The sequence below is a fragment of the Rhinatrema bivittatum genome, chromosome 1, assembly GCF_901001135.1.
Source record: "Rhinatrema bivittatum chromosome 1, aRhiBiv1.1, whole genome shotgun sequence".
Taxonomy (NCBI): Eukaryota; Metazoa; Chordata; class Amphibia; order Gymnophiona; family Rhinatrematidae; genus Rhinatrema; species Rhinatrema bivittatum.
Window position 1 is genome coordinate 367673820 of NC_042615.1, and position 24313 is coordinate 367698132.

At 42.6% G+C, this 24313-nt stretch overlaps 1 protein-coding gene across 1 annotated transcript in view; it reads left to right on the plus strand.

The window, feature by feature from the left end:
* The window catches only part of EPHA5 (EPH receptor A5), a 744210-nt gene that overhangs the window by 645348 nt on the left and 74549 nt on the right, over positions 1-24313 (plus strand). Inside the window, exons 12-14 of the mRNA XM_029600878.1 lie at positions 10155-10216; positions 20518-20727; positions 23194-23343. Coding sequence (XP_029456738.1) covers positions 10155-10216; positions 20518-20727; positions 23194-23343 — 422 coding nt within the window. The remainder of the gene's footprint in view (positions 1-10154; positions 10217-20517; positions 20728-23193; positions 23344-24313) is intronic.

The window sequence follows — 24313 nt, forward strand, 5'->3', positions numbered from 1 at the left end:
CACTAAGGGTCTTCTTGTACTGATGGTGAGAAAATTCTAATCTGGTTCAGGGAGTTTCTTTCCAAATTCCTCAGATTCATATTGTCCTAACATGGGTTGGTAAGCTCATGTCACTGGGCTCTGCACATGGGGCTCTTGGTCCGCCCAGGAATGTTAGTATAAGATAAACTTCCAGGAGCTCCAGGTGTTTTGAAGCTTTCAGAGATTGACTGTCCAACAAAGTTGCCCTTGTCCAATGGACAATCAAGTATCAATGTATTACTTCAACAAGCAGGGAGGTATGAGCTTGTATCTTATATGTTATGAGACTGTTCAGCTGTGGGCTTAGGCCATCATTTAGGGGATGGTGCTCTGGGTCACTTATCCGGCCAGCATGGAGAACATGTTGGCAGATAGACTGAGTTAGTCTTTAAAATCCCATGAATGGCCCTAGACTGAGGAGTGGCAATATGTATCTTCTGGCTTTTGGCACCCCAGAGGTAGATCTGTTCATGTCTCCTGGGATCAGAAAGGTCCCCCTCTTCTGCTCCATGTACAGGGTATGAGGCAAGCTAGCCTTAGATGTCTTCACCCTTCATTGAGGCCAAGGGCTTCTGTATGTTTATCCTCCAGTTCCGCTGGTGTCAAAGACTTTGTTGAAACTCAGGGAGTATGGGGGAGCAATGATCCTCATAGCCCCCCCATTGAGTGACACAGATCTGGTTTCCACTCCTGCAGGAGATGGCCATTTGGAAACTGATCAGACTGGGAATTCCCCAGATCTCATCACTCAGGCTGAAGGCAGGTTGCACCATCCCAGTCTCCAGTCACTCTCTCACTGCTTGGATATTGAGAGGCTGATTTTGGAATCACTTGACCTTTCTGAGAATATGTCTTGTATCCTCTTGGCTTTTGGAAAGACATCCACTAGGAAGTCCTACGGGCTTAAGTGGAAGAGGTTTACTGTATGGTATTTATTTATTTTATTTATTTAAAATTTTTATATACCGACATTCATCCAGGATATCACATCGGTTTACAGGGTAACACAAACAGACGCCAGGCATGGCGCTTTACATTGAACAAATAAAACAAGTTAACAAATGAATAAATGAGGGTGTGAATAACAAGGGGAAATTTGCATTAAATAATCAATGAGGTTTGTAAATATATACATATGTACAGAAGGAAGACACTAAGAGATAAGCAGTTTAGGGGTGCTAGGAGGAGAGGGGGGAGTGGCGAGCAGAGGGAGTGGCGAGCAGAGGGAATATGGTGTGAGCAGAATACCCTATATCCTTTTTCCTGCTCCACACAAAAACTGCCTGACTAATTGCTATATCTTCCTGATGCTGGTCTTAAGACCAACTCGATTAGAGTATACCTTAGTGCAATTGGTGCATGTCATCACCATATAGAAGGTATTCATATTTGTACAGCCATTTCTGTATAATATATGACTAAGAACAAGCCGGTTATATAGTGTATCTGAATTTTCAGAAATCATTTGATAAAGTGCCTCATGAAAGCCTTCTGAAGAAATTAAAATGTCATGGTATAGGAATCAATGCCATTTTATGGACTCATAACTGGTTAAAAGACAGGAAACACAGAGAAGGACTAAATGATCAGTTTTCCCAAAGGAGAGAGGTAAATAGTGAACCACCGCAAGGATTTGTACTGGGACCAGTGTTTTATGTATTCAATAATGATGCAGAAAAAGCAGTAAAGAGTGAGTGAAAGATCATGGGCCTGTTTACAGGGAGGTCAATTTTCAAAAACCAGGAAAATGGATAACATAGAAACATAGAGAAACATAGAAACATAGAAGTGACTGCAGAAAAGGACCAAATAGTCCATCCAGTCTGCCCAGCAAGCTTATGGTAGTATGTGCCGTGCCATACAAATTACCCCTATATTTTTCAATTTCACAGACCTTCAAAGTCAGGGCCCTTGTTGGTTGCTGTTTGAGTCCAATTCCCCATTACCTCCTGCCATTGAAACAGACAGCAGTGTTGGAGTTGCATCAAAAGTATCAGGCTTATTGGTTAAAGGTAGTAACAGCCGGATCAGCAAGTTACGCTCATGCTTATTTGTTTTACTAGACTGTAAAATTCCAAGTCTTTATTGGTTGCTTTCTGAATCTAACTCCCCTTTTCTTCTTTTTCCCCCTGTCGTTGAAGCAGAGAGCAATTATGAAGTTGCATCAACAGTATGAAGGCTTATTGGTTAAGGGTAGTAACCACTGCACCAGCAAGTTACCCCATGCACTCTTTTCTTCATTTTCATCCTCTAGCCTTTAGGGATCCACAGTATTTATCCCATGCACCTTTGAAATCCTTTACTGTCTTAATCTTTACCACCTCCTCCTAAAGGGCATTCCAGGCATTCACCACCCTCTCTGTGAAGAAATATTTCCTGACATTGATTCTGAATCATCTTCCCTAGAGTTTCATTTCATAACCCCTAGTTCTACTGATTTCTTTCTAATGGAAAAGGTTTGCTGTTGATTGTGCATCACTAAAACCTTTCAGGTATCTGAATGTCTGTATCATATCTCCCTGATCCTCCTCTCCTCCAAGGTGTACATATTTAGGCTCTTCAACCACTCCTTATAAATCATTTGATAGAGACTCCCCACCACCACCATTTTGATCATCTTTCTCAGGTCTGCTTTCATCCTGCTTCTGTCTCTTTTGAGATGCGGTCTCCAGAACTGAACACAGTACTCCAGGTGAGGCCTCACCAAGGACCTGTACAAGGGCATTATCACCTCCTTTTTCTTACTGGCTTTTCCTCTCTCTATATGCAGCCCAGCATTCTTCTGGCTTTAGATATTGCCTTGTCACATTGCTTTGCCATCCTCAGATCGCTAGACACCATCATCCCAAGGTCTCTCTCTTGCTCCATGCACAACAGCCATTCACAGCCCCCCTCTTCCCCCCCAAATCACATACAGCTCTTTTGGATTATGTACCCCAGATGCATGACTCTGTACTTCTTGACATTGAATCCCGGCTGCCTTATCTTTGACCACTGTTCAAGCTTCCTTAAACAACTTCTCATTCTCTCTACTTCTTCTGGCATGTCCACTCTGTTGAAGATTTTAGTATCTGTAAACAGACAAACTTTACCTTCTATCCCTTCCACAATGTCGCTCACAAAGATGTTGAACAGAATTGGTCCCAGCACTGATCCCTGTGGCACTCAACACCGTTCTCTCTTCAGTGTAGGCTTAATTTACCATTACATGCTGTCTTCTATCCATCAACCAGTTTGTAATCCTCCCCACCACCTTGGTGCTCACTCCTAAGCTTCTCATTTTATTCATGAGTCTTCTATGTCAGACTGTATCAAAGGCTTTACTAAAATCCAAGTAAATTACATCAAGCACTCTTCCATGATCCAATTCTCTAGTCACCCAATCAAAAAAATCAATGATTCATCTGGCAGAACCTTCCCCTGGTGAATCCATGCTGCCTTGGATCAAACAACCCACCAGACTGTAGATAGTTCAGCAGAGTCTCCATTAATTTTCCCACCATGGAGGTGAGGCTAACCAGCTTGTAGTTTCCAGCCTCCTCTCTGCTCCCACTCTTGTGAAGCAGGACAACCACCACCACTCTTCTCCAATCTTCCAGCATAACTCCCATTACCAGGGATATATTGAACAGGTCCTTCAGCGGACTTGCCAGCACATCTCTGAGCTCCCTCACTAGCCTGGGATGTACCTCATCTGGCCCCCATGGCCTTGTCCACTTTCAGTTTTCCTAGCTTTTCCCATACATTCTCTTCTGTAAACTGAGTTTTGTCTATTCCTTCCCCATCCACAGTCTTGGTAACTAATGACGGTCCTTCTCCAGGGTCTTTTTTAGTGAAGACCGAACTGAATTATTTGTTTTAATATTGCAACCATTACTTTGTCTCTCTCCACACCTTGACCTTTGTCACCTTTCAGTTTTACTATACCACCTCAGATCTTTCTCTTTTCTCTGATATATCAGAAAAAGGTTTTGTCACCTCTGTTTACCTCTTTGGCAATCCTTTCTTTCACCTGTCTTTTAGCTTTCTTGATTTCTTTCTTTGCCTCCTTCATTTTCACCAGATATTCTTACCTGTGTTTCTCATTTTAGGATCCTTCACATTTCCTGAAGGCTGTTCTTTTTGCTTTTATTTTATCAGCCTCCTCCTTTGAAAACATGAGGTAGAGCCAACTCTTGCTCCTCCCTTGGAAGTAAATTAGGCACGTGTCACAATTATAAGAACTTTGATAATTTAGCTGTGATTTTATTAAATAACCTGATAGGGTAATCTTACTGGATGCTTGAGACTTGCTTTTTCTCTATTCCACCTCATCCTCCTACGCCAATTTTTCTTTGATTGGAAGGATGCCATCAAGAATCAATACTCAGCTGAGCTGTAGAGCCCCCGAAGATACATTGCAAATAGCAAGGCCTCAGCCATTACAAACTAGAGGGAGCAATGATTGCCATATACAGTTGCAAGGCTGCCTGCTCCTAAAAACAAAGAACTCTAGCTGCCATTTGTGGGACCAAGGCCTGGACTGCCGGATGCATTCCGTATCTGGGGCCACCCGAACAACTTAACACAGATCACATTACCATCTGTAGCACAAAATATAATTCCCTAAGTAATCCTTCCCATTCCCTAACTCTCAAACTGGAGAACCACACTGTGACATACAGTACAGCAACATGTGTTTCCCATTACTGTGTAACATAAATGACATATTGAAAATATATTTTTATTTGACAGATTACATATTAACATAACACTGAATACATCTGCTGTAACTTACAATATGGGGGTAATTTTCATAAGGATTTACACGTGTAAATGTAACTGCTATTGTAGCCATTTTCAAAAGCCATTTACTTGAGTAAAGGACACTTACGCGAGCAAATCCTATGGACAATTCATGGCATATATTGTAGCAATTTTCAAAAACCCACTTACACGAGTAAAGTGCATTTACTCGAGTAAAATCCATTTTTAAGTGAGTAAATGCTTTTTAAAATCAGGCCCTATGTGTACAACTATAAAAGAGAGGGCAGGCAAGGAAGCATCTCCCATGACAGGCCAACAGAGGCAAAAGGGAGGGTTAGACATGGCTTTCTCCTTATTTATCTCCTGCCCATCCTGCCCCCAATCTTTTGAGCACTGGTGGCCAGTCAGACCCAGAGGATGTTCTGGCCAGGCAAGCCTACCAGGGAGATACATTGTCTGCTCGTACTGATCCAGAAGTGGCTGTGTGGACAAGGGTATCCCTGAGGCCACAGTCTGCAACCAAAAGAGGGAGATGAGGAGATGACTTCCATTTCTTAAGAGCCATGGACAATGTTGGGGACAACATGGCCATCGGGACAATATGCACTCTTCCCCATGGCATAAGTAAGTTAGGGTACCTGGTAAATGGGAGAGATGTTGGGCAGCCCTCTCCATCACTAGCAGCATCCACAGGTATTAATTGTCCATTTCAAAAGGTCAGTAAGACTATCTCTAGAGTCTTCAATCAACCATCTGAGGGACCAGTTGTAAGGTTCAGACTGATTAATAATTTGCCAATTCAAAGTCAGTTATAAGACGAAAAGACACTAGTTCTGCAAATGTGAGACCCAAGGGTAAAGGTTTATACACACATCATTACAGTCATGTACAATACACATGGTATCAGATTGGGCAAAGGTTGCCTTATCTGCATCCAGAGACTGCCTAGTAGCAAACTTTTTGTTGAAAACATATTGAACCAACTAGGCTTATTTTGTAGTAATTTGAAATAATTTCTTATGTTTGTTTAAAACAAAGGTTAATAAATAGGCTAGAAAATTCCTTTTTTACAGATATAATGTTCATGATGCTTTAGAGAGTAGCCGTGTAATATTGCAGGCAACTATAAATGCAAGTTACCAATTTTCAAAGCAAAATTATACCTAAGAATGCTCACCAACTATGTTAAGTTATACCTGCACCTTGCAGGGTGCAAATAGTGAGGGCTAATGTATCTATGTATCTTATCTTAACTAGGGTGTTAGATAGAGCAAGAGTCCATGGGCATGCCAGGGTCAGGACAGGCAGTGGGCTGGAGACACTGGAAACAGATCAAAAGTCGGGGCATGCAGCAGACAAAATGTGTCCAAGGTAATAGGTTAGGTCCAGGTGGCAGGCAAGCACGGTCAGGTCCAACGCAAGAGGCAGTACCAGGAGATCAGGCCAGGGTTGGACAAAACCACACGTAGGGACGCTGGACAAGACTGGGAGAAGGAGACAAGGCTGGACGAGACAGACTGGGCGAAACGAGGCCGGATGAAGGAACACTGAAACACAGGAATAGGGGACACTGAAGCACGGGAGCAGAGGAACAACTGACTGCAGGAGCAACATGCATTACACTAGGCAAGAGGCCTGTTGCTGAGGCATTGTGGACTAAAGAAGTTAGGGCTGTTCAGCTTTGAGAAGAGACAATGGAGGGAGAGGGGTATGGTAGAGGTCTACAAAATCATGAAAGGACTTGAACAGGTTAATGTAAATTGGTTATTAACTCTCTCAGACAGTAAAAGGACTAGGGGGCACTCCATGAAGTTAGCAAGTAGCTCATTTAAAACAGAGAACATTATTTTTCACTCAGTGCATAGTTAAGCTGTGGAATTCATTGTCAGAGGATGTGGTTACAGCAGTTAGTGTAACTGGGTTTAAAAAAGGTTTGGATAAGTTCCTAGAGGAAAAATCCATAAACTGATATTAATTAATAAGCAATAGTAGCTTGAAATCTATTTAATGTTTGGGTACTTGTGACTTGGATTGACAACTGTTGGAAAAAGGATAATGGGCTTGATGGATCTTTGGTCTGACCCAGTATAGCAACTTCTTATGTTCTAATTTGGCCCACAACTGGGGAGAACTGGCACCTGCAGAACATGCTAGCCTTTTAGTTTTCTGGCTAACTTTAGCCTGCTATTTTTCTGACCAGTGCGTTAGGTGAATTTGTCTGACCAGTGTGTTATTTGTCTGACCAGTGCGTTAGGTGAATTTAAGCCTCTTGCTTGGAAAGCCCCTGCCCTTCCTCTTTTTGTTCCGGTTAGTTTTAGCCGACTAATGAAGTACCTGGCTTAAACATAGATATTGAGTAGAGCAGGATATGTAAAATTCATGGTTTGTCCGGCTAAGTCCCAAACTTAGCCTGATGGAGTTTTTGAATATCAACCTCATTGTCTTTAAATTTATTTGTTTATGTTTATAATTTACCTTTGTTAAATGCCCCTATCTGTAGACTGAAGGTGATTTACAAAAAGGGAGTACCCAGCATAGATTATAAAACTTAAAGTGCAGTCATAAAACCATATATTACTAAAATAATAAGGCTGTGGGTGAGCATCACTTTGCATCGCCCTCATAGCAAACTTACTCAGAGCAGGGGGATGGTCACTGCCATGGACCTCAGACAGGAAGGCAAGGATTGCCAGGATCACCACCACAGAGCCACTGATAGCGGTGGACGAGGCAGTAGCGGAAAGGCTTGCGAGGGTTTCCCAAGCCCCAGCAGTAGAAGACATCAGAGAGCCCACATGCACTCCCTTGATACACACAACCCCCTCTCATTCCCCCAACACACACATACACTTCACACAGTGGGGGAGGAGAGGGGGGGGAGAAAACTGAGAGTATAAAGGAGGAAAAATGCATACACACAAACATCCATCACCTTGGGTAGAGGTGGCAGCTAGAGTTAAGGGTTTCCCACCTGCAACATACCTCTTTAACACACTCACCCCTGCAGATACCCATACTATAACACCCCTATCCCCAAACATACACAAGGGAAAGGAGGGAGGAGAAAGTGGAGAGTGCAAGGGTGGGTGGGGAGGGAGAAATCACACACACACATATTCAACCTTATTTCCATTCACCCTCACCGCTGACTCATGTCACTCGTCCTCACACCTCCAACACACACGTCCACCCTCACATCACCCACCCACCTGCAACCACATACACCACATTCCTCCTATCCATATCCTTCTCAGCCCCACATACTCAGACACCTACCCCCATCCTCCAAAGAGCAATGGCAAGACACCCATCCGGGTCATGGAGTTATAAAATGTACTCTTTGAAGGTGGCATGCAATTCTCTTTTTTTAAGGGGTTCCCTTAATGTCCGTGCATGCTCAGTAAGAGAGAAAGTATGGGCGGGCGGGCGGCCTTGAGAATTCTATCACCCCCATCTTTCCATTCATTACATCACCAAGCAGCCTATCATCACTTCATGATCAGACAGTTAGTCAGCCCAATCATTCCTTGCATTTTCCATCTAGACACGAAAATAGAGTGCAGGTCAGAGTGCTCACCGGTGGGGTTTGTGAGCGAAATGAGCAGGGGCACTGCCCCTAATAACTCCTAATTACTTAAACCATCTAAACATGATTGTTTTAGGGGCCCCAGGGCTGCTTTATTGGCTTTAGTCAATCTGTGTTATGGGACACTTGTTAGACCCTTTTTAACACGCATTATTAGCATTGTCCATTAACTGTAATACTGCTTAGTTAATAAACACCTACATGCCCAGTTCCAAACTTTTACTTGGCTATCTGTGCTCCACACATATATAACAGAAGCATGTTTTGTCCTCTGAAGGTTTGAATCTCACCTTAGCTGATTATGGGGTTGGTTTTTTTTTCAGGTTTTGTTGTTAAATGGTCTTAGATCGAATCAATCAATGATCATCAAGCTTATGGGTCTGCTTTATATGATGCTAAAATAGTTAGAAAACATAAAAAGACAAAAAAACATGGGGGGCCATTTTCAGTTGCTGTGCGACTCGGCTAGTTAACGAGATGTAGATATCCAGCTAACTTGCAGGGGTATATACAGCGTCACAGTTATTTCTAACCGGCTAACTTTAGGACAGCCCTAAGGTGAGATTCAAACCTCCAGAGTTAGCTGCACTGCATAGGTTAAAAAACTAAATCCGAATAATTTATGCAGCTAATTCTGCTCTGCTTGGAAACGCCTCCCACTCACCCCAGAGCGCCCCTTAGAGTTTAGCTGCATATGGCTCTCAGTATCACCAGGTAGTCATTTAAACAGATAACTTTTCAATTATCTTCTAAATGGCTTTTGAATATCAACCTCATGTTTTTTCTTATTTAAATCAACAGATTGTAAGCTTGAGATTCTTGTCCAGTGTAGCTTATTTTTAGCAATATTAATTAATGCTTATAAAATATTAATCAGAGCTGGTACAAGAGTATTAGGTGCCCTAGGTGAACCTTCAATGTTGCGCCTTCCCCCTTACATACCTGCATATGAGCGGCAGCTCCGGCCCCTCATCCCCCTCTCACTTTCCTCTCACCATTTGCCAAATCCTCATTTAGTCCTCTGTTTACAGTACTCAATGATTCTTTTCCCTGCCCCACTGTCCGGTGTCTCTTCTTTGTCCATCTCCCCCCCCCCCCCCCAGCAGCTTCCTCTTTCTCCCCTTCACTCCCTGCTCATGCTCAGCATACCAGCTGAGCATGAGCTCGCCTCAGTCTCATTGCTCCCCCTTTTTAAAGTGCCCAGCATCCTCTCTCTTTCCGCCCCCACCTGCCCAGACTCCTTTCGCTCACTCTGAACCCCCACCCTCACCTGCCCAGCACTTTCTCTCCACAATTCCTCCACCTTCCTCTTTTTCTCCATTCCCCACCTCCATTCCTTGCTCTCTTGCGATGCTGTGTCTTAAAAGTGGATAGGCAGCACCTGAAGGTTTCCGGGACTTTGCCACCCCTGAAATTTGCCTGGTTTACCTAATTGAAGACCCGACGCTGATATTAAATATACTGTAAAAAGAACAGCTATTGAATATCACTAGTATGCTAACAGCGATTAAACCACAGCATGCATGTTGAATTGCTACAGATTAATCCCTGTAAGCAATAATTTCTTCAAATATAGTTTAAAAATAGTTACAAATGTTCTGTCTTGACAAGTTTAATAACACAAAACGAACACTGGGGCTAGTCTTTCAGATTTTAATAAGCACGCTGACTGCACTTTTGTATCAGCTGTCATCTATTGTACATGAAAACATCAAAGCCGACATCTATCAAATATGCAGGAAATTGATTTCTCTAAATGTCGAAATTGCAGAATTTTATAAAACTGTTATGTACTTTTCAGGCAAGCCAGTAATGATAGTGACAGAATATATGGAGAATGGTTCCCTTGATACATTTTTAAAGGTATGTCTTGTTTCTATTCTTTGTTCTTATAAAATTACCTTTGCATATGACATCTAGAAAAAATAAATGATATGCGTTATAGCTTCCAGGTTTCCAAATGTTTTAAATCTCTATTTATCAATACTTTCTGTACTTGTGGTGGTGATTTTTTTTCCTCCCATTATTTGCCAGCAGGAAACATCTATGAAATTGGCATGAAAGCACAAGTAAATTGAAACCCTTAAATCACTAGCTTTCCTGTTTCATGTCATGAGACTCACATTTGTTAAAGTCCATCTAAGCCATCCTCTGAAATTCTGTGCATACCCATGGCCTTTGTTACATGAACAATGGCTGCAGTAACAGTTACATTAACTATTACAAATGAGAAGATGAATGAGCTGTAATTTCTCAACTCCCCACAGTAAAATGAAGCCCATCCCTGTAGGATCCAGGTTTGGTTCAAATATAGGGCTTATATAGGCCTTTTTCAATAAAGCTGTTGTTTTTTAAATCCATTGGCATAGAATGGGAAAACATTTTTTGAATAAGGTCCATAATGATGAATAATAATGTCAAATTAGAGAGGTGCTGAAATGAAAAAATCAGGAGATCTCAGGATTTAAAAGGCATTTTTCATGCCCAGTCAGGCAGCAAATAGCTGGACTGTGTGTAATAGTGTTGTCAGCTCTCCCAGAGTAACAGGGGTTTCACCGAATTTGTCTTTGACCTTCCCAGGTCTTCTGAATTGAGCTGAAAAAATAGGGCAGCCCTTCTCTCCAGGGAGAGAAGGATCACTTGTAATCCAGTCTGCTCCTGGACATCTTATCCTGTTGGCTGCCGGGCATCCTCTTTTCCAGTATCCACCCCCATCATTGGCAGTCAGAGATGACAGCAGAAGTGAAAACATACTTTTCTAGCTCCCTTCCCCCAGCTCTCAGCAGTCAGACACAGCGGTAGCAGCAGGAGCATATATATATATATATATATATATATATATATATATATATATATATACTTCCAGCTTCTCCCACTTCTTGGCAATCAGAAGTGCTGGTGGTAGAAACAAAGTACTTACTCCTCCCACTAAAGCACTGACAGTAGGTACAGAATGAGCAGAGTAAATATGCATGTTCCCAGTCCCCATACTGCCCATCTGTCTTCTCCCCCATGGCAAGAACTATCTTTTTAAATAGAAAGCTCATACTGTATCTGTACTGACATTCTGCCTATTTCTGCTGTCACTGACTGCCTACTGTGGGTCCAGGGGTGGCTTTATAATGAGGCAGGTAAGGTGATCGCTGCAGGCAGCAAAATTTTGAGACAGAAGTAGCAAGTGCCCCCCCCCCAAAAAAAAAAAATCCCTGCAGCGACCACTTAATTTCCCTGCCCAAAAAGAGTCCTCAGGCAGAAAGAGAGATGTGATTTATGGGGTTCCCTCCTCCTTCCAGCAGAAAGAGTGCATCCCACACAAGGGGCACTCAGTGCTGGCAGGGAAGCCAGGCTCTGTGAGTGAAAGAAGAGCGTTGGGGCTGCTCCAAAGAAGAGTCGACGACTGGGAGGCCAGGCCCTGCCAGCAAAGAACATCAGGGCCGCTCCAAAGAAGAACTGCTGATAGGGAAACCAGGTCCTACAGCAAAAGAAAAGTGTCGGGCCCAGTCCAGAGAAGATCCACTTGCAGGAAGGGCAGGGCAGGCCCCACCAATGAAAGAAAAGTGGCAGGCCCGCCCCAGAGAAGAGCCACTAGAGGAAAGGCCAGACCCTGCCCCGCCAGCGAAAGCAGACCCAGTTAAGGAGAAAGGAGGGGGCAGGATTAGAAAGAAAGCAAGGAAGCAAGCTGAAGGGAGTGAATGAGAGGGTTGAAAGAATGTTGGAATGAATGAGGAAGGTAAAAGAAGGCAGAGGGGATGGAATATGAGTCCTAAATGAAGGGAGAAGAAAGAATGAGAGGGAAAGGTGGGAAGGGAGTGAATGTGAGGGAGGGAATATGAGGGGTGAGTGGAGGGATCCATGCACCAGCAGGGCTCTCTCCTCCCCCCAGCAGAAATACAACCTAGAGGGACAGTATCCTAATTTGGCAGTAGAAAGAGGAAGAATATTGGATGTGTGGGAGGTTGAGAGTGGGAGGGGAAGGAAAGGTAAAGAGGGTGTCGGTGAGTAGGAAAGACAGAATTAGGCCTAACATTACCGGGGGCACACAGCAGCATGGGTGGAAGAGAGGGAGAGGCCTGGTGGGGCCTTTACAGCCAAAGTAAAGAAGGAGGGAGAGAGAGAGAGGGCTGGTAGCCAAAGAAATAAAACCCATCCAGCTGACAGCAGAAGAAAGGAATATGGGAGAGAGACCCTGGTGTGAGTGTGTGTATGAGTGAGGCAGCATGTGTGTGTTAAAGAGAGAAGGAGAGAGTGCGTGAGAGAGTGTCCATATGTGTGAGTAGGAGACAGAGGGTGATAGTGCATGAGGGAGAACATATATGTGAGTAGGAGGAAATGAATAAGAAAGAGAGCATGCATGTGAGTAGGAGAGGGAGAGAGTGCATGAGAGAGAGATGCATGTGAGAGGGAAGAGCATGTGTAAGACAGAACATGAGTAAGAGAGAGCATGTCCATGTTAGAGTGTGTGCCTATGAGAGAGAGAAATAGTTTATGGGTCCCTCTTCCCCCCCCCCCCCCTCCACACACACAAATCTATGACTATCTCAGTGTGACTGGAATCTAAACTTTCCCAGGTATAGAGAGTGAGTAATATTTTTAATCTTTATTAGTTTTAATTATTGGGTGTTATTTGATGGGTGTGCAGTTTTTAAATATTTCATTTGTGCTTGGGAAATTTTTAAATTGTTTAATTATTAGATGTTCTGTTTGTCACCTGTTTAAAAATATTTATTCTTTTTATTAGTATGGTTTCACTGTTATTGTTGTTTTATGTTTCTTCATTTTATTGTTTAATGTTTTGTGAGGAAAGGTAATGCTTCAGCTTTTGCATTGTTGCACTACATATAGAGTCTGTCTTATTGCAGTTTCCTGTTCAGTTTTGTCTGCAGGTTTCTGTTTATGTTTCATGGTCTCTTTTTTTTATTCTGTATTTGGTGAAGATCTGTCTGCATTCTTCATGTAACTGAGCTGAAGTCTTCTGCTAGTGGGTAGGGATCTGTAGCAGCTTGTTTTTTTCTTTTTCCTAATTGCAGGTGTTTTAGGGCCTGGTGTAATATTTGCAGTGTTGCCTTTTTTCATAAGAAGGCAACACCTTTACTGTTTGAAGGCTGACAATTAGTGCTGTTTTGGTATAGTAGGTTTAACATATTGTAATTCAGTTTACTTAGGGCTGTCTAAGGGTCAAGCCTACACCCAACATGTGTTACCATATGAATTCTAACTGTCTTTTTTGAAGTATTTTCTGGCTGGTACCTCAGTAGTGCATGTAAACATATACACATTTTTGTAAGTGATTTATTTTCCTCACAAGACTGTATTTTGATTTCCTTTTTCATGTAAGCTCTGTTATTAATGCATATTTTTTAATTATGTGTGTGGGAAGGGCTGGGTGGAGGAGGAGGGGAAAGGGTTAAAGGATAACTTAGGGTGCCACACACACATACCCCCTACCATTCACCCATCTCCCACTTCCCCATTGCACAGATGCTGGGGAAACATGAGAGGCAGGTGGTAGGGTTCCCCGAGAGTATAGCTGGGTTGTCAGATTCCTAGAAATATTATCACTGACACTGCCTGCCACTCCTCTGGGAACCCTGATCCCTTCCTCCCCTGCTTCCCATGCATTTCAAATTACCAAAAGGGCCAGACTACTGCCTTCTTGCTGATTTGATTTGTGCCATGCCTTAGTGCGTTGCCATCTCATCCCTCACCTCAGCCAACAGATTGCCTTGACCTACCCCTGTGTGGGTCCAAGAAAGAAAAGAAGCTGAATGAACAGAAGGAGGGTAAGATGAGGGAAGAGGAGAGGAACTTAAAAAGAAGGAGAATGAAGAGTAACAAAATCTGAAAGAGTGTGGGAGGGACTAAGGGGATCCTGGAGTAAGGGAGAAAGAGTGTTGGGTAGGTGGAGTGGAGAAACCTGAAAGGAGGGTGTTGGAGTATAAGGAACACAGCATTATCTCCCTGGTCCTCCCAATTTGTTATGGTATTCATATTTATAAACTCATCCCCCCACCTCTCTTTCCTTCTTTGACCTCATTTTATTCTAAGTATGCTCGTACCATTCTCTTTTATTTTTTATGCTTCTTCCCACTATCACCCAGATGGACTGCCCCACCTTGCATGACCCCCACTGTTGCCTCCTTCCCTTTGCTCTTCACTCCTGACTTTCCTCAACTTTTTATGTATTTCCTTAATGCCTTTCCATCTATTCCTTTTCATATGTGTTTTCCTCCTCTTCCTTCCTAAGGGTGCTCACCCAACTTAGATCCCCTTTGCTTATACCAGCCAACCTATTTCTCCCCTTCTCCTTTCCATTATTATTTCCCTTAATTCTACGTCAAGAATGTCCTCCACTTCGGCAGTAAGAGGTAGCGGATCCAGAGTCATTTTTGAAAACTCGGAGAGAATGAGTGGTTTCAAGAGAGCAAGGGTACAGTGTATGGGTGTCATTTTTCTGACTCAGCATGGCTACTACTCAGCATGGCTACTACTCCGACATTGGAGGCATCAACCTTGACTATAAATGGTTGTCGAGGATCCGGGTGGCGAAGACAAGGTTTTTTTGAGAAAAGCCTCTTTAAGGATTTGGAAGGCAGCAACAGCTTCTGGAGACCACTATGGCAGTAAGTGGTGCAGTCAAGGTCTAGTGATGGTGGATGAATGTGTGATAATAATTGGTAAAGCCAAGGAATCGGAGGAGAGCTTTGAGACCAGTGGGTTGAGGCCAATCCTGTATGCTTTTGGTCTTTTGTGGATCCATTTGGAAGCCCCTGCTGGACACCACGTAGCCCAGAAAGAGAACAGACTCCTGGTGGAAGGCACACTTTTCAAGCTTAGCGTAGAGACGGTTATCCCATAGTCTCTGCAGGACTCTGGCAACATCTACCTGGTGACTTTGTAGATCTCGGGAAAAAATTAGTATGTCGTCTAAATACACAACCACACATTGGCACAGCATATCTCGCAGGATTTCATTCATCATATTTTGGAATATGGCCGGAGCATTACACTGGTGAAAGGGCATGACCAAGTATTCAAAGTGGCTATCACGAGTATTAAAGGCCATTTTCTACTCGTCCCCTTGATGAATGCGGACCAGATTGTATGCCCCTTTTAGGTCCAGTTTCGTGAAAATCTTGGCTCCCTGGAGTTTGTCGAATAACTCTGAAATTAGAGGTAAAGGGTATCGGTCCTTTATGGTGATTTTGTTAAGTCCTCTGTAGTCTATACATGGGTGAAGGGATCTATCCTTCTTGCCAACCAAAAAGAATCCAGCTCCTGCAGGTGACTTGGAAGGCCGGATAAATCCTTTTTGTAAATTTTCTTGAATATAGGCTGACATGGCCTCAGTCTTTGTTAGAGAAAGTGGGTACACCCTTCCGCTAGGGGACTCCGAGTCAGACTTTAAGTTATTAGTGCAGTTGAAGGAGTGGTGTGGTGGTAATACATCAGCTACTGTTTTTTGAAAACACATCTTGAAACGACTAGTAATGTGGCGGCAAACCTGGGAGAGAAATAGTGGTAGACATGCAAAGCACAGGTGTTACTTTCTTCAAGCATCTGTTGTGACAAGCTGCTCCCCATTGTGATAGTTCCAGGGTGCCCCAATCAAACTGGGGTGTGTGGTCTTGCAGCCAAGGGAGGCCAAGTACTACTGGATGAATGGCTTTGTCAATGATCAAAAATGAGATGGTCTCGGTATGAAGAAAACCACTGTGCAGACATATCGGTTGCATGGTCTAGGAAACTTCTACGTCAAGAATGTCCTCCACTTCGGCAGTAAGAGGTAGCGGATCCAGAGTCATTTTTGAAAACTCCGTGTATAGAGGAGAGAAGCAGCGGAGTAGGTGTTGGAACGATAGGAATCTGTAGATGTTCCACCAACCTTTTAAGTATAAAATTGCCACCGGCTCCGGAATCTACAAGTGCTAGAGTCTGGAATTCAGAGTCCCAGAAATGATTGAGACTGGGAGAGTCAGTGGAGGAGATGGGGTAGTAAGACCTAGGAAGAGTCCTCCAGCGGATCCTAGGTCTGCATGTTTCCCGGACAGATGGAACAGGATTGAACTGCATGGCCAGGTTGTTCACAGTATATACAGAGACCTAATCTCTTACGGTAGCGCCTCTCCTTGTCGGTTAAGTGGCTGCGGCCTAGTTGCATGGGTTCTTCTTCTTCAGAGATAGGTGAAGGCAGGGTCTGAGTTGCTGGTGTAGATTGGGAGTGCAGACTCCCTGACGGATGTTTCTTAGGGCTCTTTACCTCCTGTGAATGTTCACATAGGCAGCGATCAATTCTCCCTGCAAGGTCAGTGACTGAGTCCAAAGTGTCAGGTAAGTCACGTGCTGCTAATTAATCCTTGATGCGGGAGTTAAGGCCCTCTAGGAAAATCACACGTAGGCACCCCAGGACCTTGTGAAGCTCTGAAGATAGGGTCTTAAATTCAATAACATAGTCCGGAAGTGGCTTAACTCCTTTTTGGAGATGTAACAGAGCAGATCCAGCGACTGTCTTGTGAGCTGGGTCATCAAATATTGACTTGAAGAGAGCAAGAAAACCTGGCAAGTCGCTGAGGATTGGGTCATTGCGTTCCCAAAGAGGTGAAGCCCAGGCCAGGGCTTTCCCGTCTGAAAGAGACAGGATATATGTAGTCTTAGCTACTACATTAGGAAAGTAGGTTGGTTGTAGCGAGAAGCGCATACAGCACTGGTTGAGAAAACCCCTACACAACAGAGAATCTCCTGAGAAGGGAGTGGGGGCTTGTAAAGGTACTGCAGTTCGTAGAGGAACCACTTGCGACAAAGCATCTTTATCAGGCGTTGTACACATATTCAGTCAAGAATTCAATTGATGAAAAGCATTAGTCAATGTTTCTAAGGTCCTCTATTGTTCAGCAACACGTTGGGCCAGGCCAGGGTTGAGACCTGAGCCTGGTCCATGGAGTTAACAATCTGTTATATTCTGGTGTGGTTGTGGACCCTGGATCCTAGTGAGAGCTGACTCCACCCACAGGGAGGAGCCCTGTGGGGACTCACCACGATAGGCGTAGTCTCGGTTGAGACGGACACAGTTAGTAATGAGACTTTATTAGACTGGAATGTAGGTGACGTACCCACCGAGTAGGAAGAAAGACACTGTCCAGAGTGATAATGCTGCTCAGTGATGATATCTCCAGTAGTGGCCCGCGGAGTGGGGTACGCCAGGGAACTCCTCCTCCCACAAACATTTCTCAGGAGTAGATCCGGTAGTGGCCCGCAGTGTGGGGTACGCCAAGAATCAACATAGATGTTTAGGTAGCGAAGTGCAGGAGGTCAGCAGAGTAGACTGGAAGGGGTTACTCACTCCGAAGTGTAGAAGCAGGTATGCTGAGGTGAGCACGGTAGTGGCCCGAGGCACAGGGTACACTGGAGGTTCCGTCAGCAAGATGATAGCAACGAGTAGTGTACTCACAAGGCTGAACAAGACTGAGTCCCAAATATGAGTAGATGGATTCTCCAGGCAGGAAGGCCTTCCGAGGAGCGAATAGCCAGAACATGGCAAGGCCTCCGAGGAGTGGGTACCTAAGGCATTCAAGGCCCAGAGTGCAGGAACAAGTTGAGAGTAGCGAATACCAAAGCATCTCCAGGAGGAGTGGAATTCAGCAAGAAGGAAGTCTTTGCTAACTCGTAGGACGCACAGTCCGAATAGCTTAAATACACTGGTGGGTGACATCATGCAGAGGGGACACCCTCGAGGTTCGTGCCATGACGTGGTTAAGAGAGGGCCTGGCACGTGCATGTGCCCTAGGTAATCCCTGATTCAAGATGGCAAACAGGATCACCCACGCCGGTGAAGGTGGCGTTCGCAGGCAGAGACTGTCAATCTTCCAAGAATTGCTGGTGCAGGGAAAAAAGAGGTGAGCATCAGAGGTCACAGCCATCTGCGACCGCCGGGCACAACAGGCACTTTTGGGCAAACTGGAAGAACAGTAGTAATCAGCTCCACTGTAATGTCATTTCATATTAAAGTCTATCAAAGAATGGATTTTTGAAACTTTATTTTCATCATGTAAATTTGTATTTATTTTTTTTTAATGAGAATTTCTATTATTTTCCACTGTTGCTCAAGCCACCCAGTAAACAAGAATGTTAAGAACATAAGAACATGCCATACTGGGTCAGACCAAGGGTCCATCACGCCCAGCTTCGTGTTTCAACAGCAGCCAACCAGGCCATAAGAACCTGGCAAGTACCCAAAAACTAAGTCTATTCCATGTTACCATTGCTAGTAATAATAGTGTCTATTTTCTAAGTCAACTTAATTAATAGCAGGTAATGGACTTCTCCTCCAAGAACTTATCCAATCCTTTTTTAAACACAGCTATATTAACTGCACTAACCACATCCTCTGGCAACAAATTCCAGAGTTTAATTGTGCGTTGAGTGAAAAAGAGCTTTCTACGATTAGTTTTAAATGTGCCTCTTGCTAACTTCATGGAGTGCCCCCTAGTCTTTCTATTATCTGAAAGAGTAAATAACCGATTCACATCTACTCGATAAAGACCTCTCATGGTTTTAAACACCTGTAACATATCCCCCCTCAGCCATCTCTACTCCAAGCTGAAAAGTCCTAACCTCTTTAGTCTTTCCTCATAGGGGAGCAGTTCCATTCCCCTTATCATTTTGGTAGCCCTTCTCTGTACCTTCTCCATCACAATTATATCTTTTTTGAGATGCGGCGACCATGTTGGAGTTAAGGCCAAGGCTATTGCAACTGGAAATTCATTTTGTGCTCTAAGGGTGTAGTATTATTAAATAATTAAGCAATCAAAGAATATGTTTTTTAAGTCTACTAAGCTTGTTAACCTTTTGAGAGACAACCTGTATAATTATAGCACTTGTCTAAACCTCTTCATTTTCACTTTAGTGGTATGATTGGTTCTGCTTGTAATAAAGAAATTAATAGCTCACTATAAGCAGGTAATTGATTACTGCTCTGGCTTATGTTGGCTACTATAAATATTATTTGGGGGTGGTTTCTTCTTGACTTTTGTCTTGGATCGCCCGTCTTGATTGGTGGACTTGGTGATACTTTGAAGATTATTTTGTTTTCCTTTACTGGTATTGTTTGAGTGTTATAGTGCTATAATTGCTCAACATTTTTTGTATTTCAAGGATTTCTTGCAAATGTTTTGGAAATGTAAAACATTAGACAACAAATCTTGAAGTCTTGCTTTCAGCTCTTTTGCTGTGTTTTCCGAGCTGCAGACAGAACATAAGAATACTGTCCTGGGAGATGTTTTTCACTCCAGGTACTTCCTCTGAGATGAGATGAGTTGTTGGAACATGGTTAGTGGGTTCCCGTCGCTCTTGGTCCAGATGTATATTGTGTCCTTTAAGGGGAGAGGGGTGATATTCAGAAAGGAGTAATAAAGAAAAGAAAGAGGTCAGAAGCCAAAGACAGGGATGGGCCTTGCAAGCCATAGAAGTGGCAGATATATGCTGATGCTGAAATAGAAAGTGCTTCTCTGGCTCTAGGTTTTTAACTCTGCATGCAATTTGTTTAATTTACAGTCACTGGTCATCCCAGGTTTGATACACTCACACATTTGGTAGAATTGAGAACATATTATTGCGTATACCAACATTTCCCCCACCCGCAAAATAATAGTTATGCTTAGACTTTAGGAAAAGAAGTCAAGAAAGAATTAATAAATGTCTGACAACTCTTTCCTCTAAATAATTTATTTCAAGATTACTTGTAATTGTTCAGTTTTGCAGAGTCTGTATGCAGTACAAAAGGGATTGACAAAGAATTTAATTCTCCTGAACAATATATTGTTAATGAAGCCATTTCCAAAGCCACGCATGCTTAATTTTTTATTAATACTAATAATAATAACCAAATGCATTATTTACATTGCATTATCACCATACACAACGCAGTATAAAATATGTTTCATTTTGCTGCTATGTGGTCCCCATTCTAGGGAGATTACAATCATAATTTAAGTATGGAAAGGTTCAACACCCTACAGAGAATGGTGGATTTGGATCAGATCTCCAGGTTTCATCTTTGCCTTGCATGCGTGAGCAACCTTTGCCAATTCCTAGTTAACCAAGTTCAGTGCTCTGAAAAGTTTCAGTCTGAGACATTCTTAAAAGAAATAATTCTTTCATTTTCATTGCAGAAAAACGATGGTCAGTTCACTGTGATTCAGCTGGTTGGCATGCTGAGGGGGATTGCATCTGGAATGAAGTATCTTTCTGACATGGGCTATGTGCACCGAGATCTCGCTGCTAGAAATATCCTTATTAACAGTAACCTTGTCTGCAAAGTGTCAGACTTTGGACTTTCGCGAATTCTGGAAGATGACCCTGAGGCAGCATATACAACAAGGGTACGTACAGGAAATATGTCTCTACCAATAAATAAGTCAAGAAAGTTGTTAGGACACTTGCATCCACAGTAATACAGTGAACGACAGCAGATAAAACCACAAATGGTCCATCCAGTTTGCCCAGGAGGTTGCTTGGGTAGTAACAACCACACTATACGGTTTACAACACTCCCTATGCCTTTTCTTAAGCATAGTAACTGCCACTCTTTGCACATTACCACCCCACACACAAAAACACACACACACACACACTCACACAAACACACACACCACCATGCCTTTTGTTCAATAAGGCTTGTAGCCATGTTTAAAATAAGCTTGCAGATCATTGTTGCCCTTTGTTAAACTGTTGAACTGTGGGTTCTGTGGCACCAGAGGCAGCAGCTGTATTATGTGCGTTGCTATAATGGAAGAAATCTATATAGAAATCTACGCTCCTAGAATACTGTCATATTATCTGCAGAGAGACAAGATCTAGTAGCAGAATTTGTCCAGCGAAATGGTTACTGCATGTGCGTTAGAGAAGGCGAACAGTCTTGCTTTTGGTCCTTTTACTCTGCCCATTTACTCTGCCCACAAGTGATGGGTGGCATGCAGAAAATATGAAAAAGGTCCTGCATTTATTTAACCTATAGGCAGGTGGTTTTGGCTCCAGGCCCATTTTCCACTGTAACATCAACAGTCTCTTCATTTTGTAAGGGGATGCAATGGTATTTAGCATAACCCCCAAATGGAAATGGAACAAGTCAACCTCACGTACAGTAATCAAGGCATTTGGGAGTGAGGCACATTCGGTTTGAAGACGTAGCACGCCACACATTAGGATGAAGCAATTCAAAAATATCTTTTACTTAAATTTAAACAATCATAATCCCCAGTCCATATTCAAAGTGTTCTTAACAGCAGAAGTCAGGCCCTTGACATGATCGTGTTTCATGGTAACTATAATAAACTTAGGTTGAGGCGTGAACACTGGTGGATGTTTCTCTTAAACACTTTACACTCTCACAATCTCAACCAGGATTCTGAGTGGTCTCCTTTCTATTGATTTCATCCTACCTCTCCTTCCTGGTATCTTCCTGACATTTATACCCATCATACATGATTTTATTCTTTTAGGACTCCGTTTTGGCTTCATACTTTTATCTTATGTATTCTATTGACATACTGTATATGTTTATGATTTGTAACCGCTTTTGTCTTTAATTGAATTCATTTTTAGATATTTATACTGCAGGTTGTCCTTAGTTATCCATCTGCTTTTCTTTCTATATGATGTATTTACTGACAGATATGACTGTGACTTGTGCTCTGTTTGATCGTTGCTTTCCCCAGTTAATGAATCAGGTATTTACACTGTATGTCTTCAACTTTGGTCATTTTGACTTCCTCCTCCTTCTTATCTTCTCTCCTTTTCTCCTCTTCTTCTTCTCCCCTCTCCTTTCTTCCCCTTGAGAATCCCCCTTGCCCGCCCCCTTGCAACCATTGGTTGGCACTCATATGTGACTGTTTTGGTGCCATTTTAAACTCTCTTTAGTGTTTCTGGTACTTCCTACTTTAACTGTCAGTGGTCATTTGTGTTACATTCTCTTCTGTACAGGTACATTTCTGTAAGTATGCTTCTTTTCCTGGATGGTTTTGGTTAATTATTTTAAAGTTTACATGTTGTATCTTTATCCAAATGTCTCTGTGCATTTAATTTTACAGTATCCTGACCTTCCTGATGTAGCATAGACGTGAAACATGATAGTGTCGAGGGACTGACTTCTGCTTTTAAGAACATTTCGAATATGGACTGGTGACTATGATTGTTGCAATTTGAATAAAAGACATTTTTGAATTGCATCATCCCAACGTGTGGAGTGCTACTCTGCCTTCAAAAACACATTCTTAAATAATCTTTGCTAGCTTATACCCAGCTTTTCTTAACTTTTTATGATCCCCTATTATCTAGAATGAAAAATCATGAATCTATGAGACAAAAGAACAAAACTTCAACCCCCAACAAATTGCTTTATAGGTTTTCTCCCATCAGCTCAAGGCTTTGAAAAATAAATCAGACACCAAAAAGTGTGTGGCATTTAGCTCATGGACAGGACAGCTCAGTGACTAAAAGAGAGCTTGCACTGATGCAGCATTTACTTACTTGCTGCCAGAGATTTGTAAGAGGATACCTGATTGATTGATTGTTTAAGTTTTCTCTTACAGACATATACCTATACTATCCTGAAAAACATAATTGAGGAGCCTGCATCTGTTCTAGCTCCTGAATGAATTTAAAAGACAAATCTGTAGGACAGCCAATTAGCAGTCATCTACTAGCACTTGTTGGCAGATATTTACTGAAACAGGTCATTTGATGTCAAACTGGATTAAAAAAATCAACATCTTTTTTCAGCATCTTTTAGGAGAGGAAACAACATGTTCAAACATTAAAGCAGTGTGTTTCTGTTGTATTTTTTCCAGGGTGGAAAGATTCCCATCCGGTGGACTGCTCCTGAAGCTATTGCATTCCGAAAATTCACCTCAGCCAGTGATGTTTGGAGCTATGGAATAGTGATGTGGGAAGTCATGTCTTATGGGGAGAGGCCTTATTGGGAGATGACCAATCAAGATGTAAGTACTTTTCAGAAGCCTACTGGATGACACAATATTTAATAGTCAGAAGGGCAGAACTGGTGTCATGTTTTTATGTTGAAAATGTCAGCTGCATAAAGGCCCAGAAAAGAGACAACCATGCTTTCGCAGTCTCCAGCCAAGCCATTCTGTCGTGTGCCCTTTATTCAGGCATTACTCAGAAGGCTTGCACAATGAAAAACAAGGCTGTGGAGAATGGAGACACGCAGTATTCCCTAGGCAAGAAATGCTGTAGAAATGCTGCCGCACTCAGCTTCCATCTTAACTTTGTGGTGCTGACCACTGAAAACATGCATCCCGTGATCGCATTCCCTTGGGCGGCTCTATTCACAGTAGTCGAGTTACAGTTGCTTTCCTGCAGTCACTGTCAGATGTCCTTTTTTTTTTTTTTTTGTGCAATCATCATCAGTATGGTGCATCGTTCCAAAAGTGAAAGTCTCATCCTAGTTACGACTACTAGTCTGTGTGTGTTCGACTGTAAATAAGAAAGTGGAGCTTAATGAATTGTTAACTGCCTGGAAACCCTCATACTTTGCAATAATTGGTAACATTATAGCAAAATTGTGTATTTCCACAATTTAAATAGCAGTGGTTAGATTTGATCTCAGTATTTTCTTCTATACCAGAAGAACTTGAATTTCACTTTTAAGAAAATAATCAGAGAGCATATGTTTGTGTTTTATCATTACTGTCTGGTGCTTAATTCCCTTATGTTGTGCTGTTGACTGCACAGTAAGGATCAAAATACAAGGCAAATAAAAAATATGGTAATCTTATTATTTCTGTTGACAGATTTCTTACTGGTGTTGAATACATTTAATTATACTTTAATTCCTGCAGTGGCAGCAATGCTAGCATGATTTCTAGGTCGGATAGAATTCCCTTCCTCCCGGGTCACAGATCCAGTATGTGAAAGGACTCTCTGTAGAAAGTATACCGGTGAGGCCAT